This window comes from Pseudovirgaria hyperparasitica (genome assembly GCF_010093815.1).
Source record: "Pseudovirgaria hyperparasitica strain CBS 121739 unplaced genomic scaffold EJ05scaffold_11, whole genome shotgun sequence".
NCBI classification, from domain to species: Eukaryota; Fungi; Ascomycota; class Dothideomycetes; order Acrospermales; family Acrospermaceae; genus Pseudovirgaria; species Pseudovirgaria hyperparasitica.
Genome location: NW_022985559.1, coordinates 640,185 through 658,063, shown reverse-complemented (window position 1 = coordinate 658,063; position 17,879 = coordinate 640,185). Strand labels below are relative to the sequence as shown.

The following is a 17,879-nucleotide window of genomic DNA, read 5'->3' as shown; positions in this document are numbered from 1 at the left end:
TATTATCTTTAAGTTATGAACTTCGTAATTCATTATAGCTTTACCTAAAGTTCTAACTTTATATCTATTAACTATAATAGTTCGGCTAACTTTACTAAGATCGTACGATAATCTATACTCCTTTATAAGAATCGACGAAATATAGTTATCTTCTATACTAGTATCTATAAGGGCCTATATAGTTTTATTACTATTTACTATAGGTAACGATACTTTTAGTAATATTAGGTCTTTACTCGCCGGAAGGCGCTACGGCTCCTCCTAAGTATATATAATTTAGCTAAGAACGCGGTTAGGTCTCGTGTCCTAGTCTATTCTTTTTTTGGATTCTTATAGTTAGGTGAAATATATTCTATTTCTCTATACTTATAGTAACGAAGTGCGCTATAATCCTACTATTTTATAATAGGCGTTATATTTAAGCCTATGCCTTATCCTTTTCCGCGTTAAGAAGCACTACCTTAATTATTTTAGTGTCCTCTTAACGCGTTTCTACCCCGATTTACGCTCTTCTAGCGCTAATTACGGTAAGGTTACTCTTAATCGAACGTATTCGATTAACCTTATTTCTAACCCGTATAGGGTTCGTCGGTTTTACCTAGAGAGCCGCGTTTCTTAAGGATGCGGTAGTATTTATTAGCTTTCTTCTCTAATTCGTATAGATAGTTAAAACTTAATAATACTATTTCTAGTCTTTTATGGATTAACGGAAGTAGTACTTCGCGAAACTAGAATATACGAATATTTTTCTATAGTATAGGGATATTATTCTATAGGTTTTAGAGGTATTATAGTAGTTAAGTAGGTGTCTAGTTCGGTCGTTATACCACGCTTCTTAACTTAGATAGTGCCTTTCTTTCACGTTCTCTATCCGTTCCGAGGGTGTTTAGTATAAATATAGCTAAATATTCCTAGGTTATCATAGATAGTAGCTGTACTTCCTTCTATCTATCCTATTAATCGCGGGATTATAAGTCTAGGTATTATTCTCCGAACGAAATGCGTTATACTTTAGTAGAAAAGAGTAGAGGGTTATTAAGGAAGTACTTTTCGTAGTCTCTCTTCTAGTCTTTCTACTCCTTTTAGTTCTTCCCTATAAATATAGTCGGGTCTTTAGGTTTCGGTATACCTAGGGAAGAAGTAGAGTAAATCGGTAACGAAGCGGCCGGGTATATAGTAGATTATTATAACTCTAATAGTAGGTGAACTAATTCCGCCTAAATTAGTATAGGAAGTCGTCTACCTACTATCGTTCGGCGTAGTTCTTTAAGAGACTCCTTAAGTTCTCGTCTCTTTACGAGGAGTTTCGCGCGTTCTATCTATTCTTTAAGGGTTTAAATCTCTCGAGCCTAATTCGTAACGTATTTCTAAAGTTTAGCGATGGTTTATTATAATACCTCGTATAGCTCCGCCATAACTCGTTATCCGGCTTTATATTATTAGAAGTTACTTAGCGTATCTACCATTTCTTCGTCTAAAAGCTCCGTGATTTAGTCTAATATTTCTACTTCTTAGTTAGAAACGGCTAGGATTAATACCGATTATAGAGGATCTCTATTATTTAATATAGTATTACTTATCCCTATAGTAGATCGTGTTGACCTTCTTGGTTCTAGTTAGACTATCTTAACTATAGTACTATATAGGGAGTAATTCGAATATAAGAATAGGGTTATTAGATAGTAGTATAGTTAGATAGAATAATAGAGTATATTCTATTATAGAACGAATTACTACCGAACCCTTTCGGTAGGAATCTAAGAGTATATATATAAAGGGACGCCGATCTATCTAGCACGTAACTGTTTACCGCCCTTCACGTCACCTTCTAACCCTATTAGCTAAGGTACATGTAGGTCGGGTCCTACCTAAGGCTAAGTCCTAATAGTACTAGTACTTATAATACCTTTCTAATAGCCTTTAATATTATAGTACTAGATCTTATTTTTACCTCTTATAATAGGCTTATTCTAGATAGCCTTACGGTAATAATCCTATACTAGATAGGTATACTTACGCTTATACTTACTATTAAGAGAAGGTAGAGAAGATAAGGATTACTATTCGCTAACGTTACTATTACTACTTATAAAGAGTAAGTTATAGACTATTATAAAGAGATAAGAAGATAAGAAGATAAGGAGATAAGAAGATAAGGAGATAAGGAGGTAAGTTTAAGATATATATACTATAACACCCTAATAGATTACTATACGGATTTAGTAATAAACTAATAAAGGGATATCGCTATAATACGCCGTTTATAATAGGATATAGTCTCCCTTACTTTATCTATATTTATCGTTATCTATAATATAGATAAAATATTATTTTTAGTATTTATATAAGGAATGACCTAGTAAATAGCGTAAGTTATATAGTAAGAATATAACTCTATAAATAATATATATATCTATAATATTATAGAGAAGAATAAGCACTAAAAACGCGTGATTCTATATAGTTTTTAGAGTTTATATAGTGATTTACTAATAAATATTATAGGCGTCATTAGCTATATATTCTACCTTAGATATATATATATTTACCCCGTATAGATATATAGATAAGACTCTATGGGTACGGTATAACGGGGACGGATTACTTATCCTATAAAACCTTATCCGTACAGGGTACGGAGTATATCACTATATATACCGGGCCTCCTGTATAAAGTTGTCCAAGGGAAAGCCCCTACATGACGCTTTATTAATCGTATAAGTTCTCTATGCAAAGGAGGGAGTGACAAGCGCTATAAGAAGCATAAAAGAGAGGGTAGTATACCGGGACAAGAACATGGTCGTAGTTCACAAGCGTAATACCGGAAGAAACTATAGAATTGAAGGAGTTTAGACTGTAAAGTTTAGATATACCTAGATAGAATGTTACTCTTGGAGAAAAAGTCACCATCTAGTTTAATTAACATGATACCTACGCACCATGATACCTAGCAATGTCCTCAAAAAATCACGCAAACAGACAAAGAAAGCCGTTTGAGAATAAAGTGGATTTATTATTTATAGAGGAAAGCTAAAGAGTCATAGTACTTATGGAGTACGAGGGAATTAAGTGTTTTTTCTCTACTACCTGGCTCATTCTTCCCTATGATATTTAGTCTCTTGTACAGTGTTTCTAACCGAGCCAATCATCCGTTACCCGCCAGACTATATCGATATACTCACCTATAACCCCATCCGCCAAACAGTGCAAGACAGTGACAAACTACTGACTCCCAGTCCAGCACGCACAAAGCAGTCCAAAGCCCTCACCTAATCCCACGGCATCCATTCCTTCCAATCCTACACATACACCGTGCATAATTGTACAACACAGACATATATAGAAGAAAAGACATTCCATAGTTGAAACACAAATTAGCTAATAACAAGGTAGAATAATATCCACATTCCCATATACCCCCATCTACGCACGACCTAGCAACCCACGAAGCTAGAATCGGGGGCGGAGGGCTAAAAGATGCTGGTAGTTAATTAGTGTGCGTATGTGTGCTACAGACAGCGATGGTGCGTGCGTAATGTGTGTGGCGGTGTTGTGTACATAGGCTGCATGCACGGACGCACATGCGGACACCACAGAGATAATTAGACGGTCCGCGTACGCCGCACGCACGTACCTACAGTATATACATATATACGCATGGATGCACAGATGCAGACACGTGGACGAGACGAAATGTTACGGTAGATATGTGTGTGTGTGTGTGTGTGTGTGTGTGTGTGTGTGTGTGTGTGTGTGTGTGTGTGTGTGTGTGTGTGTGTGTGTGTGCACAGACAAATAGACACGTGCCGTAGATGTTATATTTAGAGATATATATAGATCCAGGGGCACAGACGCGGACATTTACAGATACAGACACACAGACACCGACACAGACTCACAGACACCGACACAGACACAAAGGCCATTTACTTCCACTTCACGAATAATATACAGCTCTACCGACTACGACTACAACTACAGCAACAAATCTATACCGTTTTCAAAAGGCCAACGACCAAACTCCACTATCACCACCCTACCAGCAGCAGCAGCAACACCACCCATCTATACGCATCGCCAAAAAACCCCACCGGGAATATAAGGGAAAAAAAACGGACCGAAAAAAAGACCGAAAGGATTGAAAGCAAAGAAATAAAAGATGAGGCCTAGAAATACAAAGAGAAAAAGTGTGTGCACGGGACGGACGGCGACCTGGTTTATTCGCGACAGGAATCCACTCTGTCGTCGCTAGCCTTACCCACAAGGCCGTCCTGAATCTTCACGCTTTGCTCGTACTCATCGTCCTTAAAGTATTCCCTCTTAACCCTGTCCGCCATGCCCATAACGTGCTCCCTGCCCTCTGTGCTGGCCAGAATTACGCGCGCGAAGCATGCGACTGTCTCGCTTGGGTCAGGCAGCGTGTCGCCCTTGGTGAAGAAGCAGTGGCTGTCCACAACACGCTCGGCAATGTGCGGCACGCGCTCCATCACTCTGTTCAGGACGTCCTCGCCGTCCGTCACGCCCGGTCGGAGTACGGGTAGGAAGAGCATGAAGGAGTGGCACTGGGCGCCGGGCGGCATAGTGGAGACGGAAAAGGGGATGCTGGTGAGGGCGAGACGTGCAGGGTCGGCAATGGCGGCGAGCATGCGTGCGGCGAAGTAGTCGACGCCAAAGGTGTGTGCCGAGAGCTTTTGACTGAAGATGCCGGGAGGACGAGCGTTGATTTCGACGATATGCGCGCGCACGGCAGGCTCTTTCTCGTCGTCTGCTTTCTCGGAGGATGCAGGCGCGAGGTCGACTAGACCAGTTGTAGGATCTGCCTGGAACGCCATGCTTGATCGCGTAAGGCGGACCTCAGTGTGGAAGACGCCATCTGTAAAGCCGAGTGGGATGATTATGTCGGCAATTTGCTTGCATATGGCGTCCTGCTCGTAGCGTGGCAGCTTGGATGGAATGAGCACTCCGCTCTCGAGGAAATCGGCGCTGCTGCCATCGGAGGTGTCACCATTGCTAGGCAGTTCGTCGACGATCTCAGTGTAGAGGACTTTCCCGGAAGATACGATGATGTTGACATCGAGCTCTGGGCCATCGTAGTATGGCTCGATGAGCGCGCCACCAGGATACTTTTTGCATATCTTGGCCATGATTGCTTCGAGCTCTGCCTGGTCACGGACTTTTGTGACGTACTCAGACGACCAACCACGGGTGCGAGGTTTGACAATGAGTGGATAGGTGGGCAGGAATGCTTGAGAGTCGATGATAGAGAGGAGGTCCGCAGAGCTGTTGACACTGGCAAACTCATGCGGCGCGGCTTGGAGACGACGTGTTTGATGTTTGTCGTAGGCGACTTCGTATGCGGAAGAAGGACACGTAGGCAAACGCATGAGCTCAGCTGCGCGAGCGACGGAGACGAGGTAATTGTCGGAGAGGGTGAAGATGCCATCGATGTGATAATGGGACTCTGCAACAGCAGTGGCGATGCGAGCAGGGAGGCCGTCGTCCTCGGTGATATCGATGGGGATGAAAGCTTCGCGTAGGTCTCTGTTCTCATCGCTGTCAGGCTGAAGCCAATGACCTGGTTCATCAATGACAACGAGAGAGAGGCCCAGGTTTTTTGCGGCAGCGTAGACAGGAAAGCCGGTCTTATGATTCGGACGGCCGCGGAATAGGGCGACACGTCGTGGCGTGATGGGCGTTGATGATAGCCAGGGGTAGGAGATGCGTCCCGCGATGCCGTCTTCTAGATCCTTCAAGTTGAACTCGTAGTCGAATGGACTGGTTATAACACCAGCAGCAGAGCTAATCAGCGACATCAATGTGCCGTCGTCGAGGCTGTTGCTGTTCAGGTCGGCCTTTGGCCCTCTGCAGTACTGCAATGGCTTGAGAAACTGCTGCAGTTCACGTTGTCCAGCAAGAGCGCCCAGGCGAACGTTGATGAAGTCGGATCGGACGACGTATCCATCGGTGTATGGCAGGATAAAGGTCAACAACTTCGGATATCGACAGTCCGGCAGCGATTCCATCTGGTCGAACAGATACTGCACGGCAGCAGAGCAGCCTTCTCTTCTGCGCGGAACTTGCTCGTAACTCAGTAGCGTCACACCCTCTCCAAGCATCTCGAGTGGATCGAAGTCGGAATTGTGGCCCACGAGGACGTGTAAGAGCCGAGTGGCACACGCATCCTCGCGGGACGTCGGCGAAATGAGCTTGATAACGCAGCAAACGTCGATATGAGCAGAAGAAAGCATAGCGGCGAAGACTGTAGGTGGAAAAGAAAAAAGAAAAGGAAACAGATTCTCGATGTTGAGATCGAAGAAACGGTTGTTGAAGGGGGGGCGCAAGGGATGGTGGAGTTTTGAAGAAGTGAAGAGGAGGCAATCTAATCAGATGAGATTAGCAGGAGAAGAGGGAAGGCGCAGAAACGTCCATCAGGGTACGCAAACCAAACCGTTGACCGCCCTTTCTTCATTAATTCCGAGGGCTTACATCATTCCTTCCCACTTTGTTCCCACAAGTTTTTTTAAGGTTGAGGGCCGGCTGGTCGTTCTTTCCTTAGTTGCTCCGGACGACATCGGCCAGAACGCCAAGCGCCCCGGTTTCAGAGTGAACCTGTGGATAGTGGATATGTCAATAATAGGCGCAGTAGTAATTAGTCTGTCAGTAGTAGTGAAGCGACAGCAGTAACATGCAATCCGAGGACGGCACAACAATTGAACACGTCAAACGATGCGCAGTTACCATCCAGTCAATCAGTGTGCCAACTGCCTCACGTCGACAGCCAGCACAGCAGCACAGCGCTGCACTGCGCCGCCTCGACCATCACGGTATGCAAAATACACCGCCCTTCTCTCGCTCAAAAGAGCAACAAGTTATTCCCGGCATCAGATACCAGCGAATTCGCGCAGGGCCAGTTGCCTTGTGTCGCTGCTGGCGTCGTATGACCAACCGGCGAGAAAGCAGTCTTGAGCGTGAGCGAGCCCCGTCCCTCCCCGAGTTCGGCGAGCAAAAAAAAGACCAACTCAAAACGCGCCTGTGCACGTCACATGGCACAGGCATGGCATGGCATGATACAAATGCCCCCCCCTGGAAGTTGGAGAAATAAGGAGAAAGAAAAGAGTCGAGGGCTGGATCGCGTGTCTTCCCGGTTCCCGATTCCCGGTTCCGTGTTGGAACAACTTGTGTGTCGTGTGCCTCACACAGACAGACAGGCAGGCAGGCCAGCCAGGCCACAAAGCAGCCTGCTTTGCCATAGGCCTGAAAAAAAAGCAGCACACCGCGTGCGCACCGTTGGGTCTAAATAAGGTTCCGAGTGCCATATGCAACCTTATCGGACATCCTTGCGTGTGGATTGCCTGGTTTGTGAAGAAAGCGTGGAGTTGTCGGATTAATGGAGTGTGAAGCATCCACTTTCACACAGCTAGAGTGGGTTCAAGTGCTCATGGCTGAATTAGGACTGCGCGGCTGGGTGGGCAAGGCTGAGAGAGGGCGAGGCCGAGTTGCAAGTGGACGGTTTCCAGGTACAAACAGAGTTTGGCACCGTGATGGCGAGCAGCTTGTGTGTTTTGATAGTGGATTGGGTGAAGTGGTGGGAGGAGGAGGTTAGGTCAGGTACCTCGAGTTCGGTCCTCGGATAGATGTCACGCTAGCTGATTACGGCAGACTGAACCTAGTTGACGGATCCCTTGCAGATACGCGCCTGGACCTCCCAAGTAAGGGGCTGCACTAGATTCAAAGCAGTTGTCCGAGGTCCTGGAATCTAAGCAGACCGGAGCAGCCTGAGAACCGTCGTGTCATGTCCTGATGAGTCTTGACTTGTCCAGTCTGGTGAGACCAGACAGTGTCACACTCTGCTAGACATGCTAATACACAACTCATACTTGCTTGCTTACGTGCGTAATATCCTATAGGTACAATATACTAGTTGACTATACCGGGTGCTATGGACCGGCATGGAATATTCTGGAACGCTAGGCCTGATGCAGATACCGTTCATTGACTCCCGCTCACTAACGCTCTGGCTATGCCACTTCAGGACTAGACTCCGGCGTATACTATATTGGTACCACTATCAGAGGGAAGTGATGTAATGTGATATTTGGGTATTGATATAATACATATGTTTGTTACGCTGTGCTGTATTCTTTCGTAATGGTACGGTATTGTCATGACTCGTCCAAAGCCGAATGATGCCTAGATAGTCAGGCAACATCCATTCATCCCAATGCTGCCCAAGTCGCACAGAGCGCCGGGATGACATGTGCCGCGCCCCAGTCCCACGAGTGCTGTGACATACCCTCGGCTCCAGACTGCCTGACCCCCCCTCCCCCCCCTTTCTCCCCTTGTCAGGCATCTACAGCGTTTTCCAAGGCCCTTAACCAGCCAAGGCGGCGTGATCTCCCTCGCCTCAACCCTAAACACCCTAAACACCCAACACACCACCAAACACACCTCATTGTTTACTGCCACAAAATCCATGTCGCTAATTCCTCAACCCTCACCACAACGCACTCGTCTGCTGCAGCTACACCATTGTAGCCGCATCACCTCGCAAACCTAATGCACGCCCACGTCGTCGCCGTGCACAGACGCACGTCTGAGCACACTGCTGTCCACGTGCACGTCACGTCGTGCGTACAAAAGTCCTCTTGCGCCGCCGCGTCGCGTCGGTAGATATAATAACATCACCATCCAATATCATTGCGAAGACATCAAAAAAAGGAAACAAAATAAAAAATGCCCGGCACGCCACTGCACGCTGCCGCTGCGAACGGTGTGAATGGTGCGAATCCTCTTGTGGCTGCCGGCGCAAACGGCCTGAAGCACACCGTCGGTAGGTATGCCTTCGACCTGCCCTACCACCCAGACGACACCGAACGTCTCGCCCTCGGCATTCTTGCCCTGTTTGCCCGTCTCGAGCGTCTCGAAAGTCTGGAGCCCAATCCGCAGAACAGCAAGCTCTTCAACCAGCTCTTCGACCTCGTCACCACCACAAAGACCACCGTCGAGCAAGACAGCAAGGTATGTGGCTGTCAATCCGGCCTGTTCTGCTCCAGCGTTGCTCACTCATCTTCCACAGATCCTCTCCGACCCTCGCATCGTCCCCCTCATCCCGCGCCTCTGGACCCTCTGGGGCGACGCCGAATACCTCCTCGAAGCCGACTTCGCCCGCAAAGTCATCAATGCCCCTGCCAAAACCACCGCCCTCAAGACATTCAATTCCTTCCCCTATCTCGATCAGTACAGGCAACTTGCCCGTATGGAAGTCAACACTCTCGATACTGCCCTGGGCGAGCTCTCTCTACCCCCGATCCGCCGCATTGCCTTCATCGGCTCTGGTCCCACACCCTTCACGTCCTTGTGCTATGCAGAGAGGTATTCTGACGATGTGAGCTACCACAATATCGACCGCAACCCGGACGCCATTGCGCTCTCCAGCTCCTTGGTGACCTCATGCGGCTTCAAGAACGTGTCCTTTGAGCAGATCGATGCCGACAGTCTGACGGATTTGCGCGAGTTTGATGTTGTACATTTCGCTGCCATGGTTGGCGCCGATGCGGATGCGAAGAAGGACCTTTTGGTGGGCGTGGCAAAGTGCATGAGGCCGGGAGCATTGATTCTGTTGCGGAGTACGGATTCTTTGAGGACAGTCTTGTATCCGCGATACGAGGTGGATGATACGGAGGTTCTGAGCCTGGTCACGCCAGTCGTGGCGACGAGGTATTACGGTGGTGCAACGAGTCTGACGGCCATTGTCGTCAAGGTCGATTGATAGACGAATTAGACGCATTGTGGGCTTTCGGTCATAATTATAGAATTATAGACACGAACGTTGACGACATCCGTAGCTAGAGGAGTCATGCTGAATGCACCTCCAGAAATACATTGTGTGTTCGATCGTCCTTTTCCTTCACTCTTTCGACGATCAATGAATGTATTTGCCGCTGATATGTCTGACGGTATGGTGTACGAGGGTCGATAGTGAATTGGCCTGCATAATAGCAAGTCCCCAATCTTCTGCTTAACTTTAATTGCTCAAGCCTTTACTACGTGGATCAAAGATAACATAGTATCAACTGCGTCTGACGACTTTTTACCATATTACCTTACGTGTCACATCGGCGCGGAGCCCTACTGTTGTCATTGCGTCTCTTGTGTGAAACATTCTTTTCATAATGTCGAATCGCAGCACGTATGCGTTCTTGTCATCAAACGCCGTCTCCTCGAACGTAATCACCAATTCCGTACATGCGACCCGGTTACCACTCAATCTAACGATCGCAGGACGGACCAGCGCTTCGGAAGACGTCAGGCGCCTTGAACTTTTCGTGAGTCGCATAATAGACTGAATGCTGGTTATAGCCTTGTTAAGACCAGGCCAAGGCGATCTGATCTTCGACTTCAGGCCTTCGTCCGCAGCCCATACCCAGGGATCAACCCAAAACCTGTTGTTGCCAAGCATGGTGGCTGCAGGGACCAATCTCGTCCTCCAGCGAGAGAGTGACGGAATATAGGTATTACACCACATACCGTCATCCTTGTCGCAGCGGATGATTATAGTCACCCGAAGCTGTTGCTCCGACGAAATCTGAATCGCAAGTTTTGGTCCGCTCCACCTGTCTTGCGGACCAAAACGACGGAAATGCAAAAGGTCAAAATGACATGACTCAAAACGACTACCATCCGGTTCAAAAGGAAAAAGCTTGTTAGTCATTACGGAGACCTCAGCATCCCATCCGTAAGACTGAAGAGCAGCCTTGAGTTGTGTCTTATTGACATATAAATATAAATCCTGAATTCCGACAGGCGTGTTAGAAGCGAGCTTCACAGGTTGGATAGTGTTTAAGATTGTTATACGCTGGCATCCTCGAAGCATTGCGAAAGACGTGTCGCTTCTCAGAAAGTCGTTAGCTCGGTTTCGATATAAAACATGACTCAAGTGGGCCCAGACCCGGTGAAATACGCCTCTTTTTAGGGTCAGGAATATTCCTGTTGCTTGTCTTTGAACGATACCTGTCGTGATATCTTCGTATAGGCTAGCGCAATCCAAAAGTGCGAAGAATATGCGGTCATCACCGTCGGACCAGGGCCATAGAGGTAGGCTGATACGCAAACCGAGATTTGTCATTTCCATGATGGCATCATCGTATTTCAGAGGACGACATGGTCGTAATGAGTGACAGGTCGCGAATGCCGCAGGAGACCTTGCTAGCACCGCATGATAAGCGTTTACATCATCTGCTTCAAGACGCCACGCGAGAAGGGATCGATCTGTAGACTTCATCATGATCTCACGTTGTAGTCGTTCAAACGCTTTATTCCCCTCGCCATACAGTAGAGGCATATTGACATCAAAGATTCCCATGAGACAATATGCAGTATCCTCAACTCTGGTAGTCTTCCGTCTTGCTGCCCAAGACATTCGGCGAGCGACGCTGCATTGATCGAACGAGCGACCATTAAGAGTCTGATCATCAATACTGGTGATGGACGAGATCTCGTCCCGAAGAGTTGATTTCGTTCCGAAACTTTCCCAGTTGCTATTGTAAAAGACAACTCGGTCGGGAGCAAGAAGCTCCTGTAACGTCCATCCTCTCGTAAACCAGCGACTTCGAGAAAACGCGGAGGATTCGGTCGTTCTGGCTGTGCCAGAAATATTGGTCTTAATCGTACCGCAGTCCGTCATGTCAGCCACATATATGTTTTCCACCTTCACAGAGGTGTCTCCGACTTTACCCGATCGTTCCACCGAGTCATCCACAGCGGTAGTGTCGCAATTCGTGAAATCTTCTGGTGGAACATCGGAAAGATAGGCGTAGCACACCTGTGCCTCCTTGTAATATCGGAACATTGAGTTTATGCTCTCACTCAGCTCAGCACTGCTCCGCTTATCGATACAGCAAGTGTCGACCCATGCGTATTCCCATCCATCTCTGACAGCCTGCCTACAGCAATTCTCGATCTTCGTGAAGCCTGCTTTGTCTTTCGCGTCCCAAAGCGACCCCGTTACGTCTGTGAGAAGGACCTCGTCCTTGTCCCAAGTGTGAGACAGGATGGCGTATTTTGGTATAGCATGATCGAAGAATTCTTCTAGCTTCAGCGTCTTAGTGTTGATGAGACGCATTTGTATCTCGACTTCGGATAGTCCTCCCCTATCCAGCTATTGTGAATAACTTTCTTTCTGCCACGCTCTTTCTGAGAAGAACCGATGATCTCACTTGGGCGTATCGAGCTATCAGTGAGCGACAAGGCTACTTCAGTGGGTCCGCTTGCATGCGTGTGGTCTTGACGTTTGGTGTCTAGAGACAAATTTAAGACGAAAAGACGGTCCGGCAGGCGAGTAGAAAGTGGTGTGGACTGGTGAGTAAGATTCTCTGTAGTGTTGCTTTCAGAGGCAAAAGAGGACAGCTGGCAACAGACAGCTGGCAGCAGGCAGGCAGCAGGCAGCAGGCAATGGTGCAGCCTCGCGCAACCACTCCGTCTCATCAAAACCACTTGTGGCGCAGCTCACTCTTGTAATATCTTGTGACATCTTGTAGCAAGGCTCTTCTCACCTCACAATTGATCAGCTCCTACCATGTGGAACAGCTCCGATGATCAGCTTCAACTTTTCGGCTTTTGGCAAAGATGATATCGCGCGGAGAAAGTTCAATGTTGACGTCTCAGCCGCCATATCGGTCTATTCCCAATCGGGAATGTCGAAGCCTCCGCTCTTTTACGGTAAGCCCCACATTATTTAGATCCGTATGTATTGTGTATGGTGTTCTGCCTAGTCTTGTCTGACTGTATGGTAATTCTGGTACGCACATGCTGCTACTTCGAAATACTCACCGGGGAATCTTTCGGGATTCAAGACACGGTTGATATCCATCTCAAGGCTAGTTTTGCGCGTGAAGACGTCATTTTGAATCTCGTGTACCACCAAAGAAGTGTATAAATATCGAGACCACTTTTCAACTATCCAGTGCTCAATGGTCATACCATACACTAGACGTTATTGCACCAGAATCCAGACCTACCATCCATCCTCCACTCTCCCCAAAAACCGACTATGCGTTACCAGCACCTCACATTCTTCACGATGGCCCTCTTCGGCGCCTCGGCCACCGCGCAACACATCGCTCAGTCAGACCTCCCGGACCCATGTCTCGGCGCCTGCGGCGGCACGCTCGGCCTGATAAGATCCTGCGATGCACAACACTCTGACGGCAACAGCCAAGACTGGCGCGACTGCGTCTGTACATACACCAATGCCAACAACGAACTCCCCGCTTGTGGTGCATGCATCGACTACTACCATGACCATGGGTACGGAGACGACTCGGATAGAAATGACCATGGCGAAGACAACCCAGTGAATGTGATGAGGAGGAATTGCTCGTTTGGGGAGGCGAGCTTTAGCCCGGATGGCGGAGCGACTACGCCGACAGGAGGTAGTCCCACTGCGACAAGTGCGGGTGAGAGTGGCAGTAGTCCGACACAGACTGGTGCGGCGGATGTGTTGAGGGTGCAGATGGCGGGATTGGGGGCGGTTGTTTTGTTGGGTGTAGCTGCTGTGCTGTAAGTGTTGCACACGCAGCTATATCTGTCTCACACGAGTCATCATGCATTGGAGTCTGGAATCTCTTTGTGGCCGTTGATGGAGTTCTGTACTATTATCTTGAGTAGCTAGCCGCCGTATGCGTATGAATACCCGACGAAGGCTTGACATGCGTCTTTTTAAAGCTCCCACACTTGATGCACGTATTCTGTAAAGTCTTGCAGGAGAAGTTCGGGTTGCTCCAAAGCAGCGAAATGTCCGCCCTGCTGTTGTCAGTACATGACTGTGACCTGCTGGAAGCGCCACGTACCTGGTCATGCTCCTTGTAGAAGGTCAAGTTCCCCGATGTCTCTACCCACGCTTTGGGTATGTTTGCCAACTCCTTTGGAAAAGATGAATACCCAAAGTTTGGAAGCTTATAGTCGGGATTGCCATGCCCACCAATCTGCTTGAATGCATAATCGGTACGATACGCGTATAATGACTTGGCAATGGTTTCAGTCAGCCAATACAGAGCGATATCGTCAAGGATAGTGCTCAACGGGAGTGGCTTGTCGACCCAGGTCAAAAACTTTTCACCGACCCAAGCTAGAAGCGAGAGCGGGCTGGCTTGGAGAACGAATCCGATAGTTGATGGCCGAGAGGAGTGTTCAAAGGCATATGCACTTCCTCTCTCACGGAAGGCATTCCAGCGCACAAGACCATCCTGCTCACGCTGATTAAGCTCCATTCCTTTACACTGCTCGGGTTCCAGCATGAAACAGAAGTTGAGATGCACCCCTTTGACGATATCTGGGTAGCGTTTTCCCATGATTCTGGCTACTCTGCTGCCAATGTCACCGCCCTGCACGACATAACCATTGGCGAAACCTAGATCAAGCATGAGCTGGTGGAAGATGTCCGCAGTGTGAGTGATTCCGTACTCGCGTTCGAGAGGCACAGTCGAGGAGAATGCATACCCTGGATGTGAAGGCACTATGACATGATAGGGTAGAGTGTCTGCTGTGTATTTGGTCCTCAGTTTGTCCAGGATTGGGAGGAACTCCATAAAGCTTCCAGGCCATCCATGGAGGAATGTGACTGGGATGGCATCTGCCTTCTGAGAGAATAGAGCCGCAAAGTGGATGTCAAGAGTGTCAGAGCCATGCTTGATCGAATGCTTGAAGTTGGGAAATGAGTTGATGTGCTGTTCTGTTTGTTTCCTTTCATGTATCAGTACTCGATCTCAGTTAGTAGACAGGTCGATGGTACCAGTCATATTTCTCAAGCTCTGACTTTGCATTCAGTAGCCATTCGCGTGTGACGCCGTACGTCTCTGGCCCTTGCGAGGCCTCAAAGGTCTCTGGAGCAACCTTTGCAAGTTTCAATAGCTGTCTCATTTCATCTAGCTTCTCATCTGGGATCGCGACAGTGAATTGTGTAGGTTGAACTTTTGCTTGGGCGGGTATTCTGTCGAAGGATGCCATTTTGACTATTATGGTATTTATTACGCGATCAGTGCAAACGTTCTGAAGGAGTCTTCTTCAACGAGGTCTACTCAAACGGTGACAGGACATTCTTGATCATCAGTGTAGGCGCTTAGAAATCAACCGAATGCTTAGTCGGCGCCTAATCCGCTAATTATTACGGCGCATTAACGTTGACTCTAATACATAGTAGCATTTTACGCTATGCCATCTTCAGACTAGCTCTGTGCACCTCCATCTTCCAGGTTATTGCCGCTTCAGACAAAGTGACTACTCTCCACACCCTTCGTCAGACAATCCGCGGTCATAGACCACAAAATGTCTCAAAACCATCGCGCCACTCGAGGTAATCGTACACTCCACCGCAACAACCAGCAAGATCGACGGGCTCGCACCAGTACAAACCCAACAAACGTTCCCAGAACATCGCAAGTAGTCTCCGGCGCAGCTGTGTCCATCGTATTGAAAGCCGATCAACCCACCGGTCGTGAGGTGCAGGGCATCGTGCAAGACTTACTGACCCGAGGTGACCACCCGCGCGGGATCAAAGTACGATTGGTCGATGGCAGAGTAGGTCGAGTGCAGAGGATGGCATCTGAGATGGAAATCTTGCCTGCGCAAGAAGGCACAGAGACGTCGAATGCGACAACTATAGCGAGAGGAAGAGGTGGATGTAGGGGAGGTGGTCGCGGCTACGGCATTGGATCACGGTATAGAGACGTTCGAGAAGAGGACGACGGGTACACCTATATGGAGGGAAGAGACCAAGGACGTAGTCTAGCGGACTATCTGGATGCCGCTGAGAGACGTCATGCCGCGCTCAGTGGACAAAGTGCTACCAGAACCTCTACTGACCCCCAGAATAACGATGCTGCACTTACTCTTGCGACGTGTCCGATATGTAACGACTTCGAGGGCGATGAGACGGCCGTGACGCATCATGTCAATGGGCACTTCGCGTGATGTGGTATTCCAAAGTTTTCTAATGGACTGAGACCGATAGAGCAACACTCGAAGACTTAGAGTCTGCAAGGGACATATTCTCTCGTTTCTGCAGGTGGAATTCAGCCACGCACGCGAGATGGATGCCATGCTTTGTTGTCGTATTGCCCGGCTTGGCGCGTGGGGAATCTAAATGCTTCCACTTTAGCCAGCCAGGGTAAACACCGCTTTCCCTGACTTGGCGACCCAGCAATCAATGGTACACATCAGAGAGGATCACTTTGTATTTTTCACTCTGGCATTCTGCAAACGCATCCGTTGAGCCATATGAAGTACTTAAGACTCTTTACCGTCGACAGGCATCAATTGACCTGTGATCGAGCCTATATATGGCTAATATGTCCAAGGTAACATATAAACTCAATTTCTAGTCGGGTATCAACCAAATGTTTATAGTAAGTCATCCAGGTTACGGAAATTGTGAACAAAGTCTCGAGTCTGGACATCGCACGTCTGGCTTGGCATGAGCATATAAAACCTCACACTTGTCTGCTTACAGGACACGAATCAGCCCAAAAACCGATCCTAGATCACAAAATGATTCTGTACACAGCCGCCCTACTGCTCCTTCATGTCGTCTGCGCTCTCGCTCACCCAGCGAGCCTCTCCTCCCGCCAAACAACATGTACCCTCCCTAGCAACTTCACGCCCCCAAGCACATCCAAACTCCCCAACCCCTTCATATTCGCCTCCGGCCGCTCCGTCACTACTAAAGCCGACTGGGCCTGTCGCCAACAAGAACTCAGCCAACTCTTCCAGAAATCCGAGCTCGGCGACAAACCCGCCAAGCCATCCTCCCTATCCGCCTCCCTCTCCAACAACATCCTCACAATCACCGCCCGCGAAGCAAGCACCTCCATCTCCTTCACCGTCACCATCCAAAAGCCCCCCGGCCCAGGCCCCTTCCCCGCCATCATCACCCTCGGCCAACCCTCCATCCCCATCCCCCCATCCTCAATCGCCACAATCATCCTTGACAACGACGCGATCGCCGCCCAATCCGACCTCTCCTCGCGCGGCCACGGCCTATTCTACTCCCTATACGGCCCCTCCCACTCCGCCGGCGCCCTCATCGCCTGGTCCTGGGCCGTCAGCCGCATCCTCGACGCTCTCGCCCTCGTCGCACCCACCTCCGCAATCGACCCCCTCCGCATCGGCGTCACAGGCTGCTCGCGCAACGCCAAAGGCGCCTTCGTCGCCGGCGCATTCGACGAGCGCATCGCCCTCACCCTGCCGCAGGAGAGCGGCGCCGGCGGCGCAAGCTGCTGGCGCATTGCCGACAGCGAGGCAGCGCGAGGCAAGAACATCCAGACTGCGGCGCAGATCGTCCGCGAGAATGCCTGGTTCAGTGCGCGGTTCGATGGCGTTGCGGCGCTGGGCACCGCGCGTCTACCCGTTGATCACCATGAGCTTGCGGCGCTTGTGGCGCCGAGGGGCCTGTATGTGATGGAGAATGATATTGAGTGGTTGGGGCCTGTGGCGACGACGGGGTGTGGTATTGTTGGCCGGAGGGTGTATGCGGCTGTCGGCGCGGCGGATGCGATGGGGTTTAGTCTTGTTGGGGGCCATGCGCATTGTCAGTTTCCGGAGGCGCAGAGGGGCGAGTTGATGGCGTTTATGTCGAAGTATTTGCTGGAGGGGAATGCGAGTACGGCGGGGGTGGAGAGGAGTTCGGCGGTTGTGAATGTGGCGGATTGGATGGATTGGGTGGCGCCCGTTCTGACGTAGAGGCTGTGGCCAGTGGGTGGTGTATATACTTCGTAAGTCTGTATCCGTAGAGCACTTACGGATTGCCGTTGTGGACCGGGGATATGGTACGTATATAATACCAAACATTTTCAACTATACTCGTAATCGTGAGATTAGGCTCGGAG

The 17,879-nt window shown here is 49.0% G+C and overlaps 7 protein-coding genes across 7 annotated transcripts; 4 read left to right on the top strand and 3 right to left on the bottom strand.

Annotated features, from left to right (window-relative positions):
* Positions 1 to 4,301: 4,301 nt before the first annotated feature.
* EJ05DRAFT_425649 (uncharacterized protein) lies at positions 4,302 to 5,990 on the bottom strand (the record flags this gene model as incomplete). The annotated part of the gene is made up of 1 exon (XM_033741499.1): positions 4,302 to 5,990. A coding segment is annotated over one exon (1,689 nt), but the record flags the coding sequence as incomplete, so codon positions are not given.
* A 2,685-nt stretch (positions 5,991 to 8,675) lies between these two features.
* EJ05DRAFT_477627 (nicotianamine synthase) lies at positions 8,676 to 10,001 on the top strand. Its single transcript, XM_033744283.1, has 2 exons — positions 8,676 to 9,018; positions 9,077 to 10,001. The coding sequence occupies exons 1-2, from the start codon at positions 8,734 to 8,736 to the stop codon at positions 9,767 to 9,769; spliced, it is 978 nt and encodes a 325-aa protein (XP_033598940.1). The 5' UTR covers positions 8,676 to 8,733; the 3' UTR covers positions 9,770 to 10,001.
* A 903-nt stretch (positions 10,002 to 10,904) lies between these two features.
* EJ05DRAFT_532454 (HET-domain-containing protein) lies at positions 10,905 to 12,605 on the bottom strand (the record flags this gene model as incomplete). The annotated part of the gene is made up of 3 exons (XM_033749072.1): positions 11,734 to 12,605; positions 11,082 to 11,640; positions 10,905 to 11,010 (listed from the first exon to the last, which is right to left on the bottom strand). Exons 1-3 carry the CDS (start codon positions 12,119 to 12,121, stop codon positions 10,905 to 10,907), a joined length of 1,053 nt encoding a protein of 350 aa, XP_033598939.1. The 5' UTR covers positions 12,122 to 12,605.
* On the top strand, positions 12,602 to 13,711 carry EJ05DRAFT_477624 (uncharacterized protein). Its single transcript, XM_033744282.1, has one exon. The coding sequence runs from the start codon at positions 13,079 to 13,081 to the stop codon at positions 13,559 to 13,561; it is 483 nt and encodes a 160-aa protein (XP_033598938.1). The 5' UTR covers positions 12,602 to 13,078; the 3' UTR covers positions 13,562 to 13,711.
* A 5-nt stretch (positions 13,712 to 13,716) lies between these two features.
* Positions 13,717 to 15,003, bottom strand: EJ05DRAFT_493671 (alpha/beta-hydrolase; the record flags this gene model as incomplete). Its single annotated transcript, XM_033746137.1, has 3 exons — positions 13,717 to 13,800; positions 13,848 to 14,739; positions 14,789 to 15,003. 3 exons carry the CDS (start codon positions 15,001 to 15,003, stop codon positions 13,717 to 13,719), a joined length of 1,191 nt encoding a protein of 396 aa, XP_033598937.1.
* A 234-nt stretch (positions 15,004 to 15,237) lies between these two features.
* EJ05DRAFT_512141 (uncharacterized protein) lies at positions 15,238 to 16,431 on the top strand. The gene is made up of 2 exons (XM_033748309.1): positions 15,238 to 16,352; positions 16,414 to 16,431. The coding sequence occupies exon 1, from the start codon at positions 15,322 to 15,324 to the stop codon at positions 15,964 to 15,966; it is 645 nt and encodes a 214-aa protein (XP_033598936.1). The 5' UTR covers positions 15,238 to 15,321; the 3' UTR covers positions 15,967 to 16,352; positions 16,414 to 16,431.
* On the top strand, positions 16,365 to 17,879 carry EJ05DRAFT_466840 (uncharacterized protein). Its single transcript, XM_033742825.1, has 2 exons — positions 16,365 to 16,400; positions 16,505 to 17,879. Exon 2 carries the CDS (start codon positions 16,543 to 16,545, stop codon positions 17,731 to 17,733), a length of 1,191 nt encoding a protein of 396 aa, XP_033598935.1. The 5' UTR covers positions 16,365 to 16,400; positions 16,505 to 16,542; the 3' UTR covers positions 17,734 to 17,879.

Bases quoted from the DNA above. Each gene is read 5' to 3' on its own strand.
- EJ05DRAFT_477627 (XM_033744283.1), top strand. From the start codon at position 8,734: ATGCCCGGCACGCCACTGCACGCTGCCGCTGCGAACGGTGTGAATGGT. The intron at 9,019-9,076 runs GTATGTGGCTGT...CATCTTCCACAG, and splicing joins CCGTCGAGCAAGACAGCAAG to ATCCTCTCCGACCCTCGCAT.
- EJ05DRAFT_477624 (XM_033744282.1), top strand. From the start codon at position 13,079: ATGGCCCTCTTCGGCGCCTCGGCCACCGCGCAACACATCGCTCAGTCA.
- EJ05DRAFT_512141 (XM_033748309.1), top strand. From the start codon at position 15,322: ATGTCTCAAAACCATCGCGCCACTCGAGGTAATCGTACACTCCACCGC.
- EJ05DRAFT_466840 (XM_033742825.1), top strand. From the start codon at position 16,543: ATGATTCTGTACACAGCCGCCCTACTGCTCCTTCATGTCGTCTGCGCT.